This window comes from Sceloporus occidentalis, unplaced genomic scaffold (genome assembly GCF_023333645.1).
Source record: "Sceloporus occidentalis isolate IW3139 unplaced genomic scaffold, rSceOcc1.0.p SCAF_72, whole genome shotgun sequence".
NCBI lineage: Eukaryota > Metazoa > Chordata > Lepidosauria > Squamata > Phrynosomatidae > Sceloporus > Sceloporus occidentalis.
Window position 1 is genome coordinate 1,469,158 of NW_028317052.1, and position 24,218 is coordinate 1,493,375.

At 40.3% G+C, this 24,218-nt stretch overlaps 1 protein-coding gene across 1 annotated transcript in view; it reads left to right on the forward strand.

Moving 5' to 3' along the window:
- The window catches only part of LOC149286069 (nuclear receptor corepressor 1-like), a 51,693-nt gene extending 29,951 nt beyond the window's left edge, over positions 1–21,742 (forward strand). The window contains exons 23-46 of the mRNA XM_089494356.1: positions 271–434; positions 1,334–1,448; positions 2,274–2,375; positions 2,968–3,068; positions 3,284–3,455; positions 3,757–3,900; positions 4,017–4,100; positions 4,384–4,631; positions 4,723–5,080; positions 5,329–5,556; positions 6,454–6,663; positions 7,862–8,011; positions 8,183–8,380; positions 9,900–10,062; positions 10,226–10,710; positions 10,833–10,958; positions 11,486–11,613; positions 11,871–12,088; positions 15,169–15,303; positions 15,823–15,965; positions 18,317–18,370; positions 20,095–20,298; positions 20,931–21,113; positions 21,555–21,742. Of these exons, the coding sequence (XP_089350482.1) occupies positions 271–434; positions 1,334–1,448; positions 2,274–2,375; positions 2,968–3,068; positions 3,284–3,455; positions 3,757–3,900; positions 4,017–4,100; positions 4,384–4,631; positions 4,723–5,080; positions 5,329–5,556; positions 6,454–6,663; positions 7,862–8,011; positions 8,183–8,380; positions 9,900–10,062; positions 10,226–10,710; positions 10,833–10,958; positions 11,486–11,613; positions 11,871–12,088; positions 15,169–15,303; positions 15,823–15,965; positions 18,317–18,370; positions 20,095–20,298; positions 20,931–21,113; positions 21,555–21,742 (4,301 nt within the window). The remainder of the gene's footprint in view (positions 1–270; positions 435–1,333; positions 1,449–2,273; positions 2,376–2,967; positions 3,069–3,283; positions 3,456–3,756; positions 3,901–4,016; positions 4,101–4,383; positions 4,632–4,722; positions 5,081–5,328; positions 5,557–6,453; positions 6,664–7,861; positions 8,012–8,182; positions 8,381–9,899; positions 10,063–10,225; positions 10,711–10,832; positions 10,959–11,485; positions 11,614–11,870; positions 12,089–15,168; positions 15,304–15,822; positions 15,966–18,316; positions 18,371–20,094; positions 20,299–20,930; positions 21,114–21,554) is intronic.
- The last annotated feature ends 2,476 nt before the right edge of the window (positions 21,743–24,218 follow it).

The following is a 24,218-nucleotide window of genomic DNA, read 5'->3' on the forward strand; positions in this document are numbered from 1 at the left end:
GTGTAAGCTGGTTTTATGGTGGTTGCTTTAATCTAGCATTGGCAAAACTTTAAAGGTTGGCCCAGGTCTCCCAGAAAGAAAACTCAATTGGTGGCTTTAATCAATGAATCTAGTTATTCTAAAAGATGTAGCAGCGGCAGTTCTTTTATCTTATCCGCATGTGTTTGGAAGTAGTCGAATTATAAGATACTATTATGTAAACCGTAGTGACGGTAAGTTTATTGTACTTTCAGAGTTGGATGATAGTAACAATTGTACACCTTGTTTTAGTCCTACAGCCTGCTCCGCATCAGGTTATAACGTCTCTATCCGAAGGATCTCGCCTCGCTGTGACGCGCCCAACCCGTCCACCACCCCCACTTATTCCATCAGCAAAAACATCAGCAAACCCCTCTGACAAGCCATCGTTCATTGTGGGGGGTTCTATATCACAGGTAGGATACTATATCCCTTTGACACTAACCCTTTATCGTTGGTTGGTACTCTTTTTGTATATATATCTGAATTGGCTAAGAGCTGGAGACCACCAATTCTTTAACAGACTGTAATGCCAGCCGTCTGTTTTCTAGCACATGGGTAAAAAATTAATTCTACAAGAAATATGGGGCTGATGTTATGGAGAGCAACGCTGAGTTTATTGGATGGTCCCGTCAACAAATTTAAATTAATTAATCTGCTTTCACAGTGCACTGTGAGGGACAAACTCATTAGACTTGGTCACTCACGCTGTTTGTGTGATGACATTTTTAAACTTCCCTACAAATTCATGATCCGGTGATGTCATCAAAGCACCTAATTACAGCAGGAACAGCAGCCACAACCCGCAATCACTGATCACTCTATGAAAAAAAACAATTTTGTCAAAAAATTCACTTCCAACTGAGAAAATCGGTAACTCCTGCTATCACTGAAACCTATGAGTTCAAAGTTAGAGCAGAAAGAAATAACCGGTTAACTTATATTTAATCTGACAAAGATGGTCACAGTGCTTATAAAAAAATAGTGGTAAAAGCATTCTTTGAAGAAACCCTGCTTGGATGCTCTTCATGTTCCACCAACTTGGTGGGGTCTGGTCATATAACATAACAAAAAAACTTTAGTTTCTCTTCTTCGTGCAAGATGCCTTGTTAACCCCTAAACATGACAAGCGAATTCAAAATAAATAAATGCCTGAAACAGGGAAGGGAACCACAGACATGGCGAATACACCACATTACCCTGTTTCCCTTTAAAACGCCTTAATTTGGATCCAGGCTGATGTATTTTGAATGTATCACTCTGTCTGCATGCATTTCTTCTTGCATTTTCTAACTGCATGTGTGTCTTCCTTCAGGGAACGCCTGGAACATATTTAACTTCTCTCAGCCAGCAGCCCTACAGCCAAGAGCCAGTGAAGTCCTCTGTGGGCTCCATCGGACTGCCGAGGCAACAGGAATCTACTAAAGCTGGTAGGTCCTGGACATGTTTTCACAATGTCAGGCAGAGACTTTGAATCCATGGTTCTGTCTCCTCTCTGGGTACTCACACTATCAACGAGTATCAATCGCCCTAATAATTGAGGAAATGGCTAAATTAATATTAAGTGTGGCTTTAATCTTCTGATGTGAACTGGCAAACCAACGTAGCTAGTTATTCCAGGGGTTCAGATATTCTAAACTCCCTACCGAAATGTTCTTTAACTAGTTGAGGAGCCAACACATAAGAAGGCCATATTGGGTATAGTGTTCGCAAATGGAGATTTGGTGTCGGATATTACTGTAGGTGAACGTTTTGGATCTAGTGATCATCAGTTCATGTGGTTTAATTTAAGAACACTGACTAAATCATACCACACACAAACAAACGTTTAAGATTTTAGAAAAGCAGACTTTTCTAAAATTAGAATATGTGTAAAGGAGTGATTATCATACTGGAGAAATGGGATTTTTAAAAGTGGAATTACTGAGAATTGTTTTTGGCTTGTCAGTAAATGCAAACAGTTGAAGAAACCACTGTGGTTCTCTGCAGAAGAAAATGTTTTTTTAGGTGCATAAATGAGTGACATCAGATTTATTCTTTTCTTTTCACAATGCATTGTATATAATTACATAAAAAGCTAACAAACCAGCCCCGTGTCCTTGCCCAGCATCCACCACAGAGCATATATATATATATATATATATATATATATATATACACCATATAGCAGTTGGCTAAGTAAGATACTTTTTTGGGAAAGCTTGTTTCAGTTCTTTCCATGCAGTTTTCCTTCATATATTGTTTTTCCTTTCCAGGGTCTGTGACTTACATTAAACAGGAGGAGTTTTCTCCCAGAGGTCAGAGCTCCCAACCAGAGGGTCTCCTGGTCAGGGCACAGCATGAAGGTGTTGTCAGAGGTACAGAGACTGGCATATAACCATATGTGTCTGTATTACATATTAATATTTTTTCAGTGCCAGTGAAATGCTACTGAAACTTTGGATTGTATTGTGTATTCTGCTTATCTCTGGCATTTTGAAGATTAAAAATTAGAATTCTCCCCTTGAAGTCACTGAAGCAGAACCCCATTCACTTGTATACTAGAGTGTTTAGAAAAGCATACATGTTGTGCTGGTACTCCCTTTGGTTTTCAATCAGTGTTCTGCTGAGCCTGTTTGCTCCTATTTTTTATAGAGGCAAATGGAGGCGTTACATGTGACAGAGGTCTTATATTCTAACTCCTGTAACAGCACAGGTTTCCATGCAAAATAAACTCAATCTGCATTTAACATCAAAATAGGACTGGAGAGCTAATTTTAAAATTTCTCACTAAATAATAATAATAATAATAATCAGTCAAATTGACCACATGCATTCCTCCTTATATAGAATGGTCATTCTTGAATTCCGAAAGCTGTTCTTTTTTGGAGGAGTAAAAGCACTGGGTGCAATGAACGTTCTACATGTTATGATCTGAAAGTTAGTAGTAACTACCTTATTGTTGGACAGGTACTATATCTGCACTTCAGGAGGGGAGCATCACTAGAGGCACCCCAGCAGCCAAACTTCCCATGGAAACCATTTCCACTCTGCGAGGATCCATTACTCAGGTATGCTCAAGGTCACGCTTGGCAAAGATGTGGTCTTTGTGCATCCTCTACAGCATAAACTTTCAGCAAAATGCAATCACACAGCAAATGTGTTTTTGTTTTTCTAACCAATATGCTAGATCAATTCACTAAGCTCTGTTAGTGGTTTTAATCAGCAATCATGGATATTTTAGGTGTTTCTCCAAATTACTTGGTTTGTTTGTTTGTCCTTGTAGGGTACACCAGCTCTGTCACAGTCTGGTATTGCTGCTGACGTCTTGCTAAAGACAACCATCACCAGATTGGCAACAGAAGACATCAACAGTCCAGAGAAATGCAGAGAAGAATCATCTGCTAAAGGCCACGTGATCTATGAAGGAAAGAGTGGGCACATCGTATCATATGACAGTAAGTGCATTGCTGTGTTTTACTTTCTAATTTTGCAGAGCGGGTTGTGCCATTATTCTTGAAAATCTACATTTGTTTTGGATTATCTTAATAACTTCTAATAGAAGTCTGTCTGTATTTTATGAATAACCACTTTGCTAAATGGGAGTTCAAACAATCTTGCAGCCATTATACAACAAATATGTATGTATTGTAATGGGGTAGTAGTGGTGAAGTCAATATGACAAACATATATAAGGCCAATTTATAAAGTGTATGGTAATATGTGCATGAATCATCCTTTCCATTATGAAATTTTAAGCTGCCATGAAGAATATCCGTGATGGCACAAGGAGTCCAAGGACAGTTTCAGAGGCAACGCTAAAGAGAACATATGATGCAATGGAAGGAAACATAAAGCAGAACATTTCAGTAAGGGAATCTGCTATATCAACACCTATGGAAGGTATGGCAAGAAATATTTCAGATTTTGGTATATAGCGATAAGCAATATTGGTTTAGTTTTCTAAAAGTAGTGTTAGTGGGCTACTGTTTTTTATTATCAAATCTGTCTTTTCATAGGACTGATATGTCGTACGTTACCAAAGGGAAGCACACATGCAGAGCTGAAAGACAGGGCGCTCTTGACTGGGTCAATCATGCAAGGTAAATCATGTTTTAACTATGAGACATTTTATAGTATTGGTTTCAAAAGGTCATTTGCACCTGGCCAGAATGGGTGTTATGTATAAAAAGTGGCAATGGTGCAAAGTTTGAAAAGCTTATTATAGCAACAAGAGGAATACTCCAATTAAAATAAATAAATCAATCACCTGTTCTAGTGGAAAGGCCACCTACCAAAGTTTGGACCTACATCATATTTCGATCAAAACTCCCAATGTTTGCATAGGTATATGTTTTTACATTTATTTTTCTATTTTCCCGTAAGGTACCCCTAGGGCAACAGCTGAAAACTTTGAGGAAGGTCTTAAGTATGCAAAGCAAATAAAACGTGAAAGTCCTTCTATTAGGCCTTATGAAGGAGCCATCACCAAGGGCAAACCTTATGAAGGAGTCACTACAATCAAAGAGATGGGCCGGTCCATTCATGAAATCCCTAGACAGGATCTCATCAGTCAGGAACATAGAAAAACTCCTGAAAGTTCAAGAACGATAATGGAAGGTTCCATATCACAGGTATTAGATGTGTAGGCATTAGATTTTGTGCCCATGTCTATATTTATGTACATTGATTTGTGACATTTGTCATTTTTTATTCTGTGAACAGGGCACACCAATAAAATATGAGAGCACTTCTGGTCAGTCTGCTATTAAACACAATGTGAAGTCATTGATAACAGGTCCTAGCAATCTTTCTCGGGGCGTATCTCAGATGGACATTATGCCAGAGAATTTAAAGGTGGTGGAACGCTCAAAATACGAAGACCCTAAGTCATCAGATTCCATCCGGTCACGTCACACGTCCGTTGTAAGCTCGGGCACATCTGTGCTCAGATCCACTCTCCACGAGTCTTCAAAATCTCAGCTGAGCCCTGGGATTTATGAGGATTCCAATGCAAGAAGGACACCTGTCAACTACCCTAGTCCAATGTCCAGAAGTTCACCAATGGCACGTTCTACAGAAGGTAAGCTCACAAAGTATTTTGTTTTTAATGAGGTCAATAAAGTTTTTCTCTTTTTCAGGTCATAAAATGGCATTTTAAAATGGATGTGGATTCTCTGTGGAAGATGCATATTACTAAACTCCATCAGTTAGAGAATTTTTTTGAGGCACTGATCTGTCTGTCACAGGCACTATCTTTCAGGATATGTTGTTTCTTGGTTTTTGGTCATGTCTACTGTCTTCTCGCACTAACAGTGTTGCCGTTTTCAGGTGGGCATACCCCAGGGAAGTCTTCCAGTCATGAAAGAAAAAGCACTTTGACACCCACTCAAAGAGAGAGTATTGTAGTGAAGTCCCCAGTCCCAGGTGTGGACCCATCAGCAGCACACAGTCCTTTTGACCCTCACCTCCGAGGTGGAACACCTGGTGAAGTTTACAGAGCCCACCTGCCACCACATCTTGATCCTGCTTTACAGTTCCACAGGGCCTTGGATCCAGGTATGACAGATATATTTAAAATTAAGTATTTAGAAATGTCCTGAGGCAGGAGGGAGCTGAAACTTAGATTTCTGTTACAGTAATATTTACAATACGCTTGTAACTAATAATATGGGACGTTAGCCTGCCAAGATTCAGGGTTAGTGGTAGAAGGTGGATTGTATTAAATTGCTAACTTAGAAAAGCTAAACTCCTAATTGCATTAAAGGTCAAACCCCTTCGCTGGGGAGATTTCTAATCAAATATCAAAATGGTTTCATATATGGGCTAAAAGGTCAAAAGTGACTGCACTTCTTACATTATCTGTGTGTGTGTGTGTGTGTGTGTGTGTATTACACACATGCATCACTTAGACCTATTGAAGAATAATAGGATTATAGTGCCATAGGATTAATAGTGCCAAAAGTACAGAGATTGGATCCACATGTCTCCCTCAAGAAAGTATTTTTTTTTTCTTTTTCTTTTTTTTTTTTTTTTTTCCGGGTAAGGGGGTGTATACTGAACATGCCTATTTTTGTCGACAGTATTTTTAAAGATTAGTTCTGTTTCTATATTTTTATTTTTATTTAAGTCCACATTTCTCATTTGGTATCTGCATTGCTCATTAGAAATACTTTTTGCATCCTGCGTTATGCTGATTATATATGGAGGCTGATTATAGAACATACACGATGCAAAATTTAAGATGGCTAATTTCATTGAGACACTCCCGAGCAGGCTATTAATTGAGTTGTTCTCAAATCCTTTTTGTATGTAGCTAAACAAATGAATTGTTCTAAAGAATTACTTAACACTTTAAATCAAAGCAAATTGATAAAGCATTTCTGCATGTTCCAAACTTTGATTAAAAGGTTGCTGCTGATATAACATATTCATCCCCCAACTCTCTATTCTCAGCTGCAGCAGCTTACTTGTTCCAAAGGCAGCTGTCACCCACTCCTGGTTATCCAAGCCAGTACCAGTTGTATGCTATGGAGAACACGCGCCAGACCATCTTAAATGACTACATCACTTCCCAGCAAATGCAGGTTAATTTGAGACCAGACATTGGCAGAGGACTTTCACCCAGAGACCAGGGACTAACAATTCCGTACCCAGGACCAAGAGGTTTGTTACAACAGCTATTAAAGCTTAGTCATGTGACTTGTTTGCCTCGGTTACCATCTTATTTACTATTTAAATCAAACTTGCCTAACTCTTTGAATCTGGGCTCACTTAGCTGCCCACAGTCATGCTCCCAAAGAGGTCTATGCATGCATGTGTTGAGCTGTAGCAAAACCTCATTGTGATCATGTCTGTATGTGTATCATTAGATCGCCGTGAAACGCACACATATATTATGTTAGCCCTTAAGAAAATTACTGAACATTAAGCTGCGAGCACACAAATGTTCACTTAACTTTCAGACATGGAGTGCATTGATTGCTTGAGAAACAATCAACAGTAGCCAGATGTAGTCAGATGCGCCAATTATACCAGCTCTACATATTGTAGGTCCCTTTTGCCAAGAGAAGGTCCTAGATGTGTGAAAAGCCTACTGGTGAGGGATAGTTCTTCCCAAAGGATGTTTCATCCATACCCAAAGTGAACTTGAGCATCCCTTTTTTAAATTACCGTATTGGCTCGAATATAGGCCGCACTTTTTCCCCCCCACTTTAAGTCTTTAAAGTGGGGGTGCGGCCTATATTCGGGGTCTAGCACCCGACGCCCGCGGGTGCAGCGGGGTTAGGATACAGATCCCCCGCAGCGGTGCATCCTACTCCCCGATACGCTCAGACAGCCTCCCCTGCCAGCACTTCCCACGGGGGGGGGGGGCGGGGGTGCTGCCGCCGGCACGGGAGGTTGTCTAAGCGTGCATTTTACCTCTGCCAGGGGCACTTACCGGAGCAGACTCCCGGGTGTCTTGCGGGGCCGGCGGGGGACATCTACGCAATACGCGTATGCAACTTCTGGTGCCGGGGGGGGGGCAGAGGACAGTGGCAGCATATCTCGGGGGGGGGGGAGGACAGTGGTAGCATATCTCGGGGGGGGGGGGCAGTGGTAGCATATCTCGGGGGGGGGGACAGTGGTAGCATATCTCGGGGGGGGGGCAGTGGCAGCATATCTCGGGGGGGGGGGCAGAGTGGTAGCATGTTTTTTTGGTGCTTTTTTAAAGAAAAATACTTTTTCTTTTAAAAAAGCACCAAACTTTTAGGGGGCGGCCTATATACGGGGGCGGCCTATATCCGAGCCAATACGGTAATATAACAAGCATGATCTATTGACTGTCTAAGACACATTCAAATTCTTATTTCATTTCAATTAGGTATTATCGACCTAACAAACATGCCTCCAACAATCCTGGTCCCTCATCCTGGAGGAACAAGCACTCCACCAATGGACAGAATCACATACTTACCTGGAACGCAACTTGCTTTCCCTCCCAGGCCTTACAATCCAGCTTCCTTGTCTCCAGGTATTTCACTTATATTTATAAATACTGCAGTAATGTCTTAGCCTTGTGGGTTACTGACTCATGCCTTTAATTACTGAAAAAACATATTGTTCTCTGCTGCATTTTTGTGCTGATGTGCCACCTTTTCACATGTCACAAAATAAGCAAGTATAATAATAACTACTTATACAGTCCATCCATCCTATTTAGCAGCTGCAAGCTCTGCCAACGCTGAGCGGGAGAGGGAACGTGAAAGAGAACGGGAGCGAGACCGAGAGAGAGAGAAGGAGCAGCGGGAAAGAGATCGGGAACGCGAGAAGGATCGTGAAAGAGAGCGAGAAAGACATGCAGCAGCTGTAGCTGCACAGAATGAACATTACCTGCGTCCCGGTAAGTGGCTATTTTCTATTTTATAACAGTTTGAGACAATACATGTGAATTGATTCTCAGTACAAGTTTGTTTATATTGTTCTAAGTACACTGTACAAGGAAATTAGAATGATGTGCTAAAAGAAAAAGAGTATCATACTAATATTTGTCGAATTCCAAGTTCATACTCGAGATATCCAAATATTATAGGGAGTATTAAGATAGTTAAGTTATTTTGGATTCAATAACGATTAGCTACCACAATTAAAGTGGTGTAAATACTGTTTGATTTATATACTGCTGGTATGGCGCCATAGATCTGTGCATTCATAATCTACATGGTAAAATATCTTATATAGCATATTTGTTATTAGTGAGTCAGTTTCATTAAAGATAGCCGACAGTCACATTTCCGGGCTCCGTGTTTTCAGAACGGTCACCTGTGAAGCATTCTATGTGAATTTCAAATGACCTGCTTCATTTTGCTAACAAAATGATTGCAGTAAGGACACAGTAACTACATTTCGCTGTAGCTGTTGCCATGGGCCACATCCCTCTAGCCCTGTACATATGGCTATTTGTTGGGTAGTTCAGTTGAGCCCCCAGCAGGAGCAGCCAGTGTGGTTTTCAGTTAGTAAGCAACTACTCTTTTTAGCCCTCATATTTGTTATTAATGTGAACAGGTACTATTGCCTTCATTGTCTATTGTCAAGTATTTATTAAGAGGCCAGCTTCATGGATGATGAGTTTAATACTTTTACTAGATATACAGGTCATGTGGCTATAATGTGTCCTGTGTTGGCATAGTTGTGCTCTGTTTATGTTTTGTTACTTCTGGACTTTTTAATTGTAGTGATTTAAAAGAAGTTTAAAAAGACTGTTTAAAAGAAGTTGCAGGCAAGCCCTGTGCATACATTGAACATCAAGTGGTCCACCAGGCCCACATACCTCTTCCCTCTAGTGGAGCCAGCTGTCTCCACCGAAACGCATAGGCCTGTGAAGCAAGGGAATATTTTGTGGTCTTTTCCTGCACAAAGTGGGGGCTTCTAAGTATAGCTTATCTAGTAGGGAGAAACATAAAAAATGCGTGCAATTGTACATTGGCAGTGGCCTGGGCAATTGGAACAACAAATTTTCACTTTATCACCAACTTTTCATATAGTCAGAAAGTGGTGAGACATGTTCTGTTACTCAGTTGAAACATATGTATCTGGTAAAGCTGTGATTGCTTTTTAAAGCATATGTGAACTCAGCAGGGTCCAAGCTTCTTTGTTACATCCATGTTATAACCAACCCATTTGGCCATTTTCCCAGATATAAATATCACACCAATTAAGACTTGCACTATCTTTTAAGAAAATAAGTGTTTACCATTTTCATGTCATAGTAAAGGTTTCATTTTAGATACCCTCTGTTTAAGGATATTATGACTTTATACACACGCACCTAGTGTGTACAGTCTGATCGGTGTTCCCCGTCAGCTGTTCATATTGTCTGCAGTTGTGCCCTCTATCTCACTGATGAGTGTTTCCATCTACAGTGACAGATCAGCCTGGCAGGCCGAGTAGCCATGGCTATGTGCGTTCCCCCTCACCCTCTGTCAGAGGACAGGAGAGCATAATACAGCAGCGTCCCAGCATATTCCAAGGAACAAATGGCAAAAGCGTCATTACGCAGCTGGATCCTTCTCAGCTGCGGTCTATGTAAGTATTCACTATAATAACTGGTCAGCCATTCATGTTTTGTCTGTAGACTGTTGTTATTATGTATTTGTTTAGGGAATTAAAGTATCCATCATACACCCGAGAGTATGCCACCAAATTACTACTTTCAGCTTTGGTTTCTAATGTTACTTTGCTTCTTCAGTTCTCACACTTCGGGAACACCCTCCATTACCCAGGGAACACCGAACTCCCATTACAACACGGCTGCCGATGCACTTGCAGCCCTGGTGGATGCGGCTGCTTCTGCTCCACAGATGGAGGTTGCCAAGCCAAAAGAGAGCAAACACGAGTCCATGAGGTCCCAAGAGAACATGGTCAGACGCGCAGCACTGGAACAGCAGCAGCAGCAGCAGCAAATGGAGTCTGAGCGGAGGATGGTGCAAAGCCCCTATACTTCCAGCTTTTCCAGCAGCAAGCCACAGAGCCAAGCTTCCCCGGCTGTCTATTCTGAAGCAGGCAAAGACAAACCTGCTCACACTAAATTACGATATGTGGAGGAATTAATGACAAGAGGAAAGACTACTATCACAGCAGCCAATTTTATTGATGTGATCATCACTCAACAGATTGCCTCTGATAAAGATGCTCGAGAGAGAAGTACACAGAGCTCCGATTCAGTCAGCAGCTGTAAGTGATGAAAACATTAACAAAAGTTTTATTGTGTGTCTCTTGGTGAATGGCTACGTAGAAAAGCATCAGTTGCTGCTTTTGTGTCATTGCTAGTTTTAACGTTAAATATTAATTTGCAGTGTCTTCCCATCGCTATGAAGCTCCAAGAGACACAATAGAGGTGATCAGCCCAGCAAACTCACCTGTGCCGGTTAAGGAAAAAGAATCCCATCCCCAGGAGATTCCTAAATCAAGCCAGCCTGAAAGTAAGTGGATTATAATTTCTGTTCATCTCCTTGGAACAAAAATGCTAAATCCCAAATCATCGTTAAAAACCAGACATCTTAAATTCCAGTACTGACGATGGTTACATTATTTATCCTTGGGGCCAATATTAGTAATTGAACGTTTGGTTAATTCATAGGGCATAGAATGACCTTTGCAAAGTCTTCTTGATGAAGAAAATATATTGTAAATCAAATTTGTAGTGCAGTATATAACTTCAGTATAAAGGCTATACCAGCATTCTTTTATCTGATCTCTGCCAGCTTAAACAAGGTGGTGTTGAGTGTTCTGTATCTTCTTTGTTTGATAATTTGATACAGTCAACAAAACTACATATATGTGCGGAAAGAAGAACTGTGGATATGCTACAGTAGTATTTCTCTTCTCCAGTCATTGCTAATTTTGTTGAGCCAGACCAGGGGGAATGAATGAATGGCATGTAACTTAAAATGATGTGATATTTTAGGTTGGAATTTATGTGATGTAAATTGTTTGTTTTCTGGTGCAGGTGAAAGTTCAAGACAATATGAAGGACACGCTGGCCGGTACCGAACGCAGCAAGAGTCCCCGTCTCCACAGCAGCCGGCACATGTTCCCCAAACTCACAGGCTGATTACATTAGCTGATCACATCTGTGTAAGTGTCTACCATCTGATCTCTGAGACATGCAATTATTTCTGAAAACTTGTCTGTGTTTTCTTAAATTGAAGTGTAAAAACGCCTTTTAAGCATATTTTTACTGCTTTAAGAAAAAAGTTAAGAGGATCGCTAAGTGCCATCTCCAACGCTGATTTTGTGCCACATTACGGCATCCTTATAACTTTTAAGGTTAATTAAACGGGAAAGTTCCCGTATTAAATACTATAATCTTGTAAATCCTCTTTTTTTTTCAGCATATTATCACTCAAGACTTTGCTAGAAATCAGTCTGCAACTCAGACGTCACAGCAGCCGCCCACATCAACATTCCAGAACAGTGCCCCCTCGCCTGCTCCCGTCCGATCCAAGCCATCCAACAGATTCAGCCCCGAAACGCAGGTCCAGTCTGTGCACCATCAGCGACCTGCCTCAAGGGTGTCACCCGAAAACATACCTGAAAAGCCCAGGGGAAGGTAATGGCTCTTGTGTGTTATCATGGTTAAATATGTGCATGGAGATGCTTGGAGGAATGTAAGGTTTATAGGAGGTTTGGAAAAAAGCCCCTGTGGCTTAACCCCTTAATGACAATTGCCGGTTCTGGCACGGCACGGAAAAACAAGTCGATTATGACAAATGACGTGCCAGAACCGGCACGTCTTTAAACGGGTGCAGAAAGTGATCTACGTTCGCTTTCTGTACCCAAACAGCGTTGCTATAATGCCTCGACCCCGAGGCATTCAGCAACGCCACGATCGGCACCAGGGGCCATGTCTGGCTCCTCCCCGGGGCGTCAACAACCGCCCGTTTTAAAAGCGTTTAGGAGGCGATCAGCGATCAGCGATCACCTCCTAAACTTAAATGGTGTCCCTGGAATGCCTCGATCAGGAGGCATCCAGCGACACCAAACACTTACCTTTGGATGGACTGTGACCGCTCCGGAGAGCGGTCACAGCCGCAGCTGCCGGTGATCTTCGCCATCCGCAAGATGGCGGCGGCCCGGGAAAAAAAACAATAAAGGTGAAAAAGTTCGCTAGACGGTCTCCAGACCCTCTAGAGAACTCTGGCTTCACTTGCAGGTTGAATACAGGTACTGCATTCAACCATGCAAGTCAATGGAGCCCAGCTTTCTAATCACAGTGTGATTAGTAAAAATAAATAAAAAAATACAATAAAATTAATAATAATTAGAAAAAAATTGTAAAAAAAACAGTAAAATGTAAAAATAATTTCCCACTGATGTCACTATCAGGGGAACCTTCAAGTTGAAAAAAAAATGTTAATTTTTTTTTTAAAAAGGCAAAAAAAATAAAATATATATATAAAAAATATATTTTTGTGAGCAAGTCCTAAAATTAGCACATTAGCTTAAAACAATTCTCGCATGGAAAGAGTTAAAATACTGGCATATTAAATGCCCATGGGGTGTCTACTTTTAAAAAATGTATGATTTGATGGGGTAAATTGAATTGGCCGGATTCAACAATGTGCCAATTAACACGGGGGGAAGGATGGCCACACATCTAATTTCCAATTAGAAAAATGCACACGTACCAAATGTGGCCTTTTAGTTCCCCCCAAAAATGACAAACCCATGCATATGGGGTATCACTATACTCAGGAGATATTGCTGAACACATATTGCGGTGTTGTGTGACAGCGGCATATACCAGGAGCTGTAAATTCATACATAAAGTAGGTGTGTATAAAATACACACAAAAGAATACTACTGCAAACTTTGAAAAAATTCTGGTGGTAAAATCTGTGCATGCAAAGAGTTAAAATACCAGCATTTAAAATACCCTGGGGTGTCTAGTTTTCAAAAATATATGGTTTTGTTGGGCACACTGAAATGGCCCGGCTCAAAGATGTACCAAATAGGGCATGGGCAGTGGATCCCCAAATGCCAAAGTTCAACATTCAACATTGAAAAATGCGCATGTCCCAAATGTGGCCCTTTTGCCCCCAAACAGCCAGGCAAAATCATTAATGTGAGGTATCGCTGTACTCAGGAGATGTTGCCGAACACATATTGGGTGTTTTATGATAGTGACATATACCAGAACCTGTTTATTCATACCTGAAGTAAAATGTGTGTGACAAAACAAATGCAAAAAAATGACTACCACAAAGTTTGACAAAGACTGATGGTAGAATTAGTGCTTGGAAAGGGTTAAAATACTAGCATATGGAATACCCTGGGCTGTCTAGTTTTCAAAAATATATGACTTGATGCGGTAAATTGCATTGGCCGCCTTCAAAGATACCCGAAATGGCACATGGGGGGAAAAATGGCTTTGAAATAGCAAAACGCTACCTGTACATATTGCCCCATAATGTGTAGAAAAAAGAAAAAAAAACATAAAAACATTGGGTATTTCTAAACTCAGGACAAATAGTAGAATCTATTTAGCAGGTTTTTTCATTACCTTTTATAGATGAGTAAAAGATTTTCAACTAAAAGTTAGAAACAGTCATTTTTTTCAAACATTTTCACCATATTTTATACTTTTTTTTTATAGTAAATAATATGATACAATCAAAACAATGTCATCTAAAGAAAGCCCTTCTTGTCCTGAAAAAAACAATAATAATAATGTGTGTGGGTTCAGTAAACAGGAAAGAAGAAAATTACAGCTAAACACGAGCAGCGCAGAAATGTTAAAACGGCCATTGTCACGAAGGGTACAAAAAGTAAAATCAACCTTTGTCACGAAGGACTACAGAGCAATAGATCAGCCAGGATATCCTGCACCCCGGGAAACATGGGCAACCAAACGGATGTATAAAGAGACAGCAGCCTTATGCCAGAGGGAATCTGAGCCATGACCTGGTAGATCTAGTAACGATACCCCATGATTATTTCCTCACCACCCTTATCTAGTGCAATGAAAACAATCCTCAGAATCCTATCAAAGACAGAGACTCTCAATTAATATCTGTGAAGTTGCTGTCTTATAGTGTTTTACTGGGTTACTTCTTAGTGATAATAAAATGTTCAAGGACAGTGGTCTAGGTTTTAAGGGGTCCTTATCCCAAAGATGAATTGGGGACCCACCTTTCACACAGGAGATAAAAAGAATAATTCTGCAAACACTAAGGGGCTTACTATTTATGACCTTGGAAGCATTTGTAAGAAAAATGAATTGGAGATATTACTTAAATGGCATCTGCATCATTTACTAGACCACTGGGGCCCTAAGCAGCTGCTTAATGTGACTCTATGGGGGGCCACTCCTGGGCCATGGTAGCCAGAAAGTAGTAGAGTTACTGAATTAAAATTGAATTGTGGGAGCCGACATTCAACAATTGCTTCGGTGCTATCTCTTGTGTCAGAGCAGTACTTTCCTTATTGAAATAAATCTATATGACAGGTTTACAATAATGTTTTAAGCATTTATAAAGTGTATGTTAAGATTGCAGCCATAAACAGTTATTTTTGGTGCTTAATAAGGTCAACCTTTACATTTGTTATACAAATAGCTCTGTTAGGGGTTAAAAGAAAACCTTACACTGCTATGGGTGTTGTAACGTCACTCTGTATTTTAAATGCAGGCCTGGAAAATCCCCAGATAGAGGGCATGTCACCGAGCCATATGAGCCCATATCACCCCCACAAGCCCCGATTATACATACAAAGCAAGACAATATGTTATTACTGTCCCAAAGACCAGAACCTGCTGAGCAGAGGTAGGTTTGCAGAAAATTAAGTGTATGTCAAATTGTTTTCTAGTAAAACTTTTAGAACTTTTTTGTTGGTTCAGTATAGAAAAAAATGTAACGTTGCTTACTGTTTGGGAATCTAGGAGGTCTCTTCAGATGGAACATGTGTTTGAAATTGTTTGTAACTTTAAATATTTTTTCTGTGTCTTCTGGCTCAACTAAAGAGTGTAGTAGTAATGTGCAATTCAGAGTTGCCAAACTCAAGGTCCTGAGGACTGTAAATAGGCCATAATGTTTGCATATCTCTGCTTCAGCATAGCCAGCCCGGCTGAAATTGTTAAAACTGAAATGAATTCACGTGTTAAAATGCAGGTATAAAGAGCAGCCATTGGTATCTGGGGGTTAGTGTCCCTCATGGTGTTAGTTACACAGACGGTATATACCATATCATTCTTTATTTTCCTAAGATGCAGTGTTTGTGAACAGTTCCTGAGTAAGGGCATGGCTCTCATTTTCTGCTTTGCTCTGTGTCCACATTCAATGCAGGACTGACTCGCGCTCTCCTGGAAATATCAATTACCTCCCTGCCTTCTTCACCAAATTGGAAAACACCTCACCGATGGTGATGTTTAAGAAACAAGAGATTTTTCGTAAGTTAAACTCTTCTGGTGGCGGTGACTCTGACATGGGTAAGTGGGGCCTATCGTTTCCCTCTCTGAATTCTAATCTTTATTACAGCTTCACAAATCCTGTGATTTTATTTTTTTATGCCGAGGCATAAAACTGATCGCCAAGTCAGTACGTTTTCAAAAAGCCGGATTGCACTGTAGCTTGTGATAATTAACCATTTAATGACCAAAGCATTTGCATTTTCGTGTCGGCTCCCTGATTTAGCTGTGCATTATGAACGGCCATCCTATGTAGCTTTTTTCTGTATTACATCTTGAATTGATTAGATGACTTTTAATACCCTCTCCCATTAATTAGGCATTATAGCCCTTCTTGCAGGAGCAGCTTTCTGGGTGCTGCTGTTTATAAGTTATAGTGAAGTTCAGAAGATTCTGTTTTTCAATTAGTTGTATAACGGACAAAGGCTTAGTTTTTTTATTGTGTGAACACCTTACTTTTTTTTCTGCATTAATACTTTGAAAATGTTCTTGTGTGATTGTCTATAATATGCATGTAAACTTGGCAGGAATGCTGTTCTGTAATTTAGCAAATAACTTTGTAGAATATAGTTTGTATGTTAGAGAACATGCGAAAATCAGGCATTGAGCACAGATTTGTCTTTATATAGAAAGCTTAAGCCCTTAACGACTGACGGACCAGGCACGTTGCGCAAAAAAGGGCCATTGATGCTGACACATAATGACATTAAACAAACAAGCTTAGAAAGTGATTACGATTTTAAGAGTTTAGGAGGCGATTCCCAAATGTGGCCTTTAACCCCCAAACAACCAGACACAAACCCATGCATGGGGGGGGGTGTCACTGTACTCGGGAGATGTTGCTGAACACATATTGGGGTGCTGTTTGGCAGTGATATATACCAGGCGTTGTAAATTTACACCTGAAGTACAATTTGTGTGATAAGAAACACAAAATAAATTACTACCACAAGGTTTGACAAATGGTGGTAGTAGAATTGGTGCATGGAAAGAGTTAAAATACCAGCTTTTGAAATACCTTGAGGTGTCTAGTTTTCAAAAATAAATGGTTTGATGGGGGTAAACTGCATTAACCTGCTTTAAAGATACCTGAAATAGCACATGGGGCAGAATGACCATATTTTTTATAGGTAACTAGATGATACGATCAAAAAATAGTATCTGAAGAAAACCGTTTTTGTCCTGGAAAAAAAAAACAATTATATAATTTGTGTGGGTACACTTAATAGGAGAGGTGAAATTTACATTATAGGAGAAAAAACCCATTACATCAGTCTTTGATCAGGTCCTATAGAGAGGAAAGCTTTCTGTCTATCCCATGCCTGTTTAAATTCCCTTACTATATTAGCTGCCACGACTTCTGCTGGGAGACTGTTCCATTTATCTATTACCCTTTGCTTAAAGTAGAACTTCCTTACATCACATCTAAGCCTCAGACCCTCTAGTTTTAGACCATGACCTCTTGTCCTAACATTGCTCCTCCTTTCAAATAAGCTTGCCTCCTGCTAATTTCTGTCCTGCAAACCACTGACCATTTTTGTATCTCCTTTGAACATAACATTGTGTGAAACGATAAAAGTGGCTTTAGCACAAAAACATGAATTTTGATGAAAACCATAAACTCTGACCTTTCCTCATACAGTGTATTGTGGAGGTCAGGACACAGTACTTGGTAGTGGGAATCATGTAATTGGGTTGCACCAGCCTCTCGTGCTCTGGCTGTACTTGGTGCTGCGCTACAAAGATCGCATTCCTCTGACTGTGTTTTAAGAACCATTGTATAACTGGGCCACATTGCGCGTCTTGCCCCTGGCAATGGCTTAAAGCAATGGCTTTTTTTTTCTGGCCGCTCTTTCTTAAAGCCCAGCTCCGTGCCGTGTACGGCTTAAAGTGGTCCTATGGACAGATCAACCAGTCTGCTGTGAAGCTTTGCAGCTCCTTCAGCATTATCTTTGGTCTTTTTGTGATAAATGCCCACCTTTCCTAGTTCTTCGGTGGGTGGCCTCATGGTTTAAGGTATAAACCTCTACCATGTCTGTTGGAAGGATATTCCAATATCCTCTCAGATTTTAAATGTTTAGACTATCCTCTTAATCCTGCATGGGACAGCCAAAACGCTATCCTCAATCTAAACCAAGACCGAGGACTGATTAAGGTCTGAATCTTTACATCAGAGTAATGGGAAGACCGGATGGACAGAATGCTTCTAAACTTAAATTATTTGCTTCTGTCATATGATTGCACGTGTCATGGAGAAACCAGATTGAAGTACACTGGTCTGTGGTATACACAATGTTTTGCATAACATAATTAAGTGAAATGTTTGTGGAGGGAATTAATGAGAATGTGTTTCATGGTTTCATGTATTGCAGCAGCTGCTCAGCCAGGAACAGAGATATTTAACCTGCCGGCGGTCACTACTTCGGGTAAGATTGAGTTCTCTCTTCTGTGATTAGTATTCTGTCTCCCTCCCCCCCAAAATAATATATATAGCTTGCTATAGAGAGAGTTTTGCAGTAGTGTTTAGGCATGTATTAAAGCAGATGGTGCAATCAGACAAAATAATTCCTTATTCGTGAATAAGTATTTTCTTGGAAATGGTTTTAAATGATGGGGCTAATTTATAGCAAGGAAGCAGTGATTGTTAGCAATTGCGTTAATATCTTTTTATTTTGTATTCAGTAACAATAGATACAAAGCATGTTCCAAAATAAGATGCATAGAATGATTTTTCTGAAAGGGTTCCTCCCATCATACTTCACTTCATAATCGCATAAATATTTCCAACAGCATCAAATTACACCGGCTACAATGCTTTTGTTGTTTTTCAACATTTTTGCAGTTTCGCATTTGGCGCCTCAGCCCTGCTAGTACTACTCCTTAGTGTCTGGCTTGGAAATGAGACTCAGATGTGGCAGAGATCTCTTTCACTGCAAGTAAATCATACTGAGAAAATGGGAACTAAGGGATGCCCATGCAGAAAGTTTTCAAATAACAAAAACATATGTTGCTAAGTACCCACTGACTATACAAGTAGGATTCCTATAGAAAAAAAAACAAGAAAAAACTGTGGCATTCCCTTTTAGTCTGTCTTATGTTTTTTGCACACAAGCACCCACGGCAAGCAAAATTGCTTCAGACTAAACTTTTGTTTTTGCCACGTACGTTTTTGCTGTGCCGAAATGTGCTCAAAGCAATTAAAAAAAAATAAAAAAATATATATACTCCCCAGAGTAAGGGCAGAGGTGCAGCAGCAATAGTAGTAGTAGTAGTAGTAGCAGCAGCAGCGCACTGGGCCTGGGCTGGCGCGTGGAGCAGGACTGAATTTCCCCAATATTCTAGAAATTTAATAAAAGTCCTTCCAGATTAAGGACAGTCAGAGGAGCAGAAGCAGGGTACTGGGCACGCAGACACTACCAGGTGATAGGCCCATGGAGCCACGTGGAGCAGGACTGAATTTCCCCAATATTCTAGAAATGTAATAAAAGTCCTCCCAGATTAAGGACGGTCAGAGGAGCAGAATTTTCTCAATGTTATATATTAAACATTAACCATGCCTGGTTTTGTCACCAATATTTATCAATGAAGAATAATAGATGATATAATGGAAATATAATAATGTCTTAACTGCACTCGGAAACCGGTGAAAAATGTCTCCTGCGGTCCGTGTAATACAGCAGTCACTACAGCTTCTCCAACTCACCATACAACAGCACATTTTCTGCACTAAAATAAACTATACATTAACTTGCAGTATGGTAGATGAGTAATCTCAACCCCTGCTAAACTGTCACTGTCTCAAACTCCAACTCCCATCAGGCTGTAACCGTTGCTACTGACAAGTTAAAATGCTGTCCGTATGCTTATATATCTAATGCTTCTCCCTTCACCTTGTGAATGGTGAATGGCCAGAGTGGAAAAAAGTAAGGGAAAAAATCCCACAGGTTGTTGGCTACTTCCATCAGTCAAAAAAGCTTGTAGTGATGGCTACACATGGCAACGAATGGACCAATCATGACAAATTATTTGCACTATTGCAGTTTGTGTTTGTCAGTTTCGTTGGAGATTACCCTATTATAATTATAATGTGAATGATATAGATATAGATGATATATATATAATCTTAGCCTTCATGCTTTTTTCTTGACAGGTACCATCAGTTCCCGTGGGCATTCCTTTGCAGATCCAGCCAGTAATCTGGGTTTGGAGGACATTATTCGCAAAGCTCTAATGGGCAATTTTGATGAAAAACCAGAGGATCCCGGCATGCTGATGGGAGTAGCCCAAGGGAATGCTGCTGCGTCATCAAACAGTGAAGCGCGCAGGGAAGATGCAAACCCTTCACCTAACTCAGGTGGGCATTTGTCATTTATCTGCAATCTTGTTACAGGTGCTTCTGTTTTCCGTTTCATAACTAAAATTCTCTCCCATGTTAAACTGTAAATGTTGTATTCCATTATGTTATTGCATGAGTCAAAATCCATAGTTACCCCCTGTATGCATTTGAATCGGAAATGCTAGGACGTTTAAATTACAGATGCAGCTGGCAATGCAATTGTGAGGCAGTGACATGCCAAAGTGAACCGTTTAAACCTGAGGATACCATCAGAGACTCTTTCAGGGACACTGAAACTTAATTATTTTATGTTATGAGTGTTGTGGAATGGAGGAGGGTGGCGCTTTTCAGTTGCCGGCCACATTTGGAAATTATGTGCAGCCAACAAAAATGGCCAAATTCCAGCTCTGTCAAAAGTATTTGTTAGAACATCTACACGTTGCTCATAACACAGGTCTTCTGCAGCTCCAGTGTGCTTCACTTGTTGTTCTCTCCACGTACTACATGGAGGTCATCGTTTCATTCATCACATAATATTGAAAGAGTCCACATTTTTAGTGCAATGCAAGGTTATCCTGCGCCAAGTTTGTGCTTTTTTTCCTCACAAGCCCTTGCAGTGTCTTTTATATAAAAAGTTCTCCATATTGCAGGCGGAGGAACCACCAAGCATAAGCTGATAAGCAAATCTGGCAGCCGCAAAACGAAGTCCCCCATTTCTGGCAGTCAGGCGTATATGGGGGCCGAACGGCCCTCTTCAGTATCATCGGTTCACTCAGAAGGAGATTACAGGCAGGCTCCAGCGTGGGCCTGGGAAGATCGACCTTCTTCCACAGGTAAGATTGAGCATTGATGTTTTTCATGGCCATGTAAAAGGGAGAGTTACAAGTGCTTCATTTGTGACCTGTCTTTTTTTTTCTCTCATGTGTCTAGTCTAGTAAGAAAACATATTTATACATATTCAACATAATGTAGCACAGTCCCCTCGCTGATTAAACTATGCACTACACATGTTCTTCTAGAGATATTTAACAGAAATGACCCATAAGGCACAGTGAATTCAAAACTTTGTATCGTTAGGCTTGTGTAAAGGGGCACACATGAGTGGGTTTTCATTTATTCAGCCAACAAGTGGGGTCCAGAAGAATGATTCAGTCAGCAGCACCATTCTGTTGGTGGTAGAGCCAATAAGACCTTTTTGAAACCTGTTAATGTGTGTGGTGCATGAATCTTCCCTTTCGTGTTTTTAATGCTTTTGTTTGGTCTTTTCACTACAGGATCCACCCAGTTCCCGTACAACCCCTTGACTATGGGAATGATGAGCAGCACACCACCATCTTCTATGTCATGCGCACCACCTTCTATGACACAAAGTTCTGCCCACCAGCAGAGCCGCATGTGGGAACGCGAGCCAGCACCGCTCCTCTCCTCTCAGTATGAAACCCTCTCAGACAGTGATGACTGAATGAGTTTGGACTTTGCAGAGGATATATGATGGTGCATATGTAAGGGTTTCAGCAGTATGGTCTTACCCTGAGAGACTTTTCATGAAGCAGCCCAGGATGAGAGAGAGACAAGACACCCTCCAACACCTGGATTTAAGTGTGCTGTGAACATTTTAAAGGAATCCTGACCTGTTCTCAGCAGAATGTAATTAATAAAGAACTTATCTTCTACATTAAATATGTAAAGAAATTTTAAAGAGATACATGGACTGTCTGACAAATTCGCAATTTACAGCTATTTGTAATGAAAACCCATAATATCTTTAAAATCATTCTTTTTGTAAATATTTGCAGTGTTTTTTTCCCTTTTTTGCTGTAGTACCTGGTGTATGTATGTTTCAAAACAATGCCTTGGCACGAGAGGAACAGTTTTTTGTATTTTATTTTTCTTGTTTTAAACAATCTTTTTTTCCAAGTGTTTAAATGAACCCAAGCTTGCTTCCTTTACCATTTGAGGGGGGTTGAAATAGTTACCTCTCTGACTTAACCCTTCTGATACCAGAGGAATGATTAATTCTGTGCAAAGCAATGTGTTACTCCTCCCTCTGGCAGCGGAGGGGATAATGGCAGAAATCCGCTCCTGTTTTAACCGCACCTTATGGCAACTGGTCTTGTTAAGATTTAAGACCACCCAGCCATCATTTGTTTTACTTTTCACTGGACTCTTTCTTAAATATCTGTATTTTTATGTTGGTTTTAAATTTATTTGGTGAAAAGCATAGAACACACCTACCAATTTAACACCCATACCTTCTTGAGACATTGCCTCTGTTCCTAACAGGTTTATAATATTCCTTTTATCAGATCTACCATATGAACGAAGCTTTTCTGCACTAGCAATGTCCATTGCACACTCGTATCTGTGAATTTTAGGTTCTGGGTGTTATTGGGTTTTGTTTCCCTCCTCTGCAGGAATATATTCCTCAGGGAAATGAATAGATATATGTGTATAGGCAGGATTGTCACCAATTAAACACTGGCAGGTTGGTTCCTTAGATGCTTTTTTTCCCCTCACAGCTTCATTAAATTCTTTACATGAATTGTAATAAAATTGGTTTCCTGCAGAACACGATTTTAATTGTTTATTTTTTTGTGTAAAAGAACGTTTAGAAAATCAAAACATTAAATTGTTGTAAAAAATTTTTTTTATTGGTGATGCAACATTATGGTTTACTTACTATTTCTATGTAAAAAAACAAAACTAAAAGGAGAACCCCAACCCCTATAGACATATAGAGTTTTTGGGGGTTTTTTTTATTCTACTATGTCTGGGTGCTGCTAAATTTCCAGTAAAGTCCTGCCCATCTCTCTGGTGTCAAGTGCAATTTTACACAATTTTTAAAGTAAGGGTTAATACTGTAGTTCCTGCCTTTTGAAAAGTATGGCATTCATGAAAGTCTCTTGCAATTTAATTAAAGTTTTATACATTTTTGAAAACTTATCAGGACATGCCAATTTAATGGCATGTAAGAAATGTAATTAATTAACATACAGGCTGTCAGGACAGCAGCATTTCTAACAGCCTGTGTGAGGAATCCAGTAGTAGAAGGGAGCGGTGGTTGCAAAATGAGTTTTCTTGAAGAGCGATAGTGCAGCATTAACCATCTTCAATGCCGCGATTGTGTATGACACGGACATGGCATTACAGGGGTTAATATTGTATCAGTCAATGCTGTGCTCTTATGGAAATTAAAAAAACAAACCAAAAAAAACCCAGCACTTACCTGGAAGTCACGGCTGCTTCCAGTTCGGTTGCTGTGAGTTAAGGACCCACAGCAGTTTGAACCAGAAGTGGGCTGATGATGATCAAATCACTCCTGGCAAATTGGACTGATCTAATCTTTATGGAAGCCCCTGGATGACCCTGCCCTAGGAAAGAGAGAGAGGGGTCATCTAATGTAAAAGAAAAACACAAATTATTATAAAAAAAAAATGAATACATTATTACAGTGTTAAAATGTAAGTTCCAATTTAGATTTTTACAGCAATTTTAACATGAAGTCTGTTAATGGTTCATACTGTATACAGCACAGAAGTAAATCCACTAATATGATATATCCAATGTATCAATTGGGGGCTTTTTTAATGAGCGAGCAGTAAGTCCGGGGCACCCGGTTTGGCCGTGACCAGTAGCAGACGCAGCTCGCCAATGGCGTGGACTTGGTATGGATATTTGGTCCAAAGAAGTGCCGATAGCATAGATCCGGTACTGGCACAGCATCCCGTTTTCACCACCACGGTAAGCTGGTGACAGATTTTGTTAGGGTGTAATAGTAATAAAAAATGATACCGTAGCATCTGTTCAACACAAGCCCTTTACAGACCACACTTGGCCATCAATGAGGCTCTCAAACAGGTAATCTATTAACATAAGGTAGGCAATAAGCTGAGGGGCTGCCTGTCAGTTACAGCTCATCTCTCCTGCTGCATTACAGT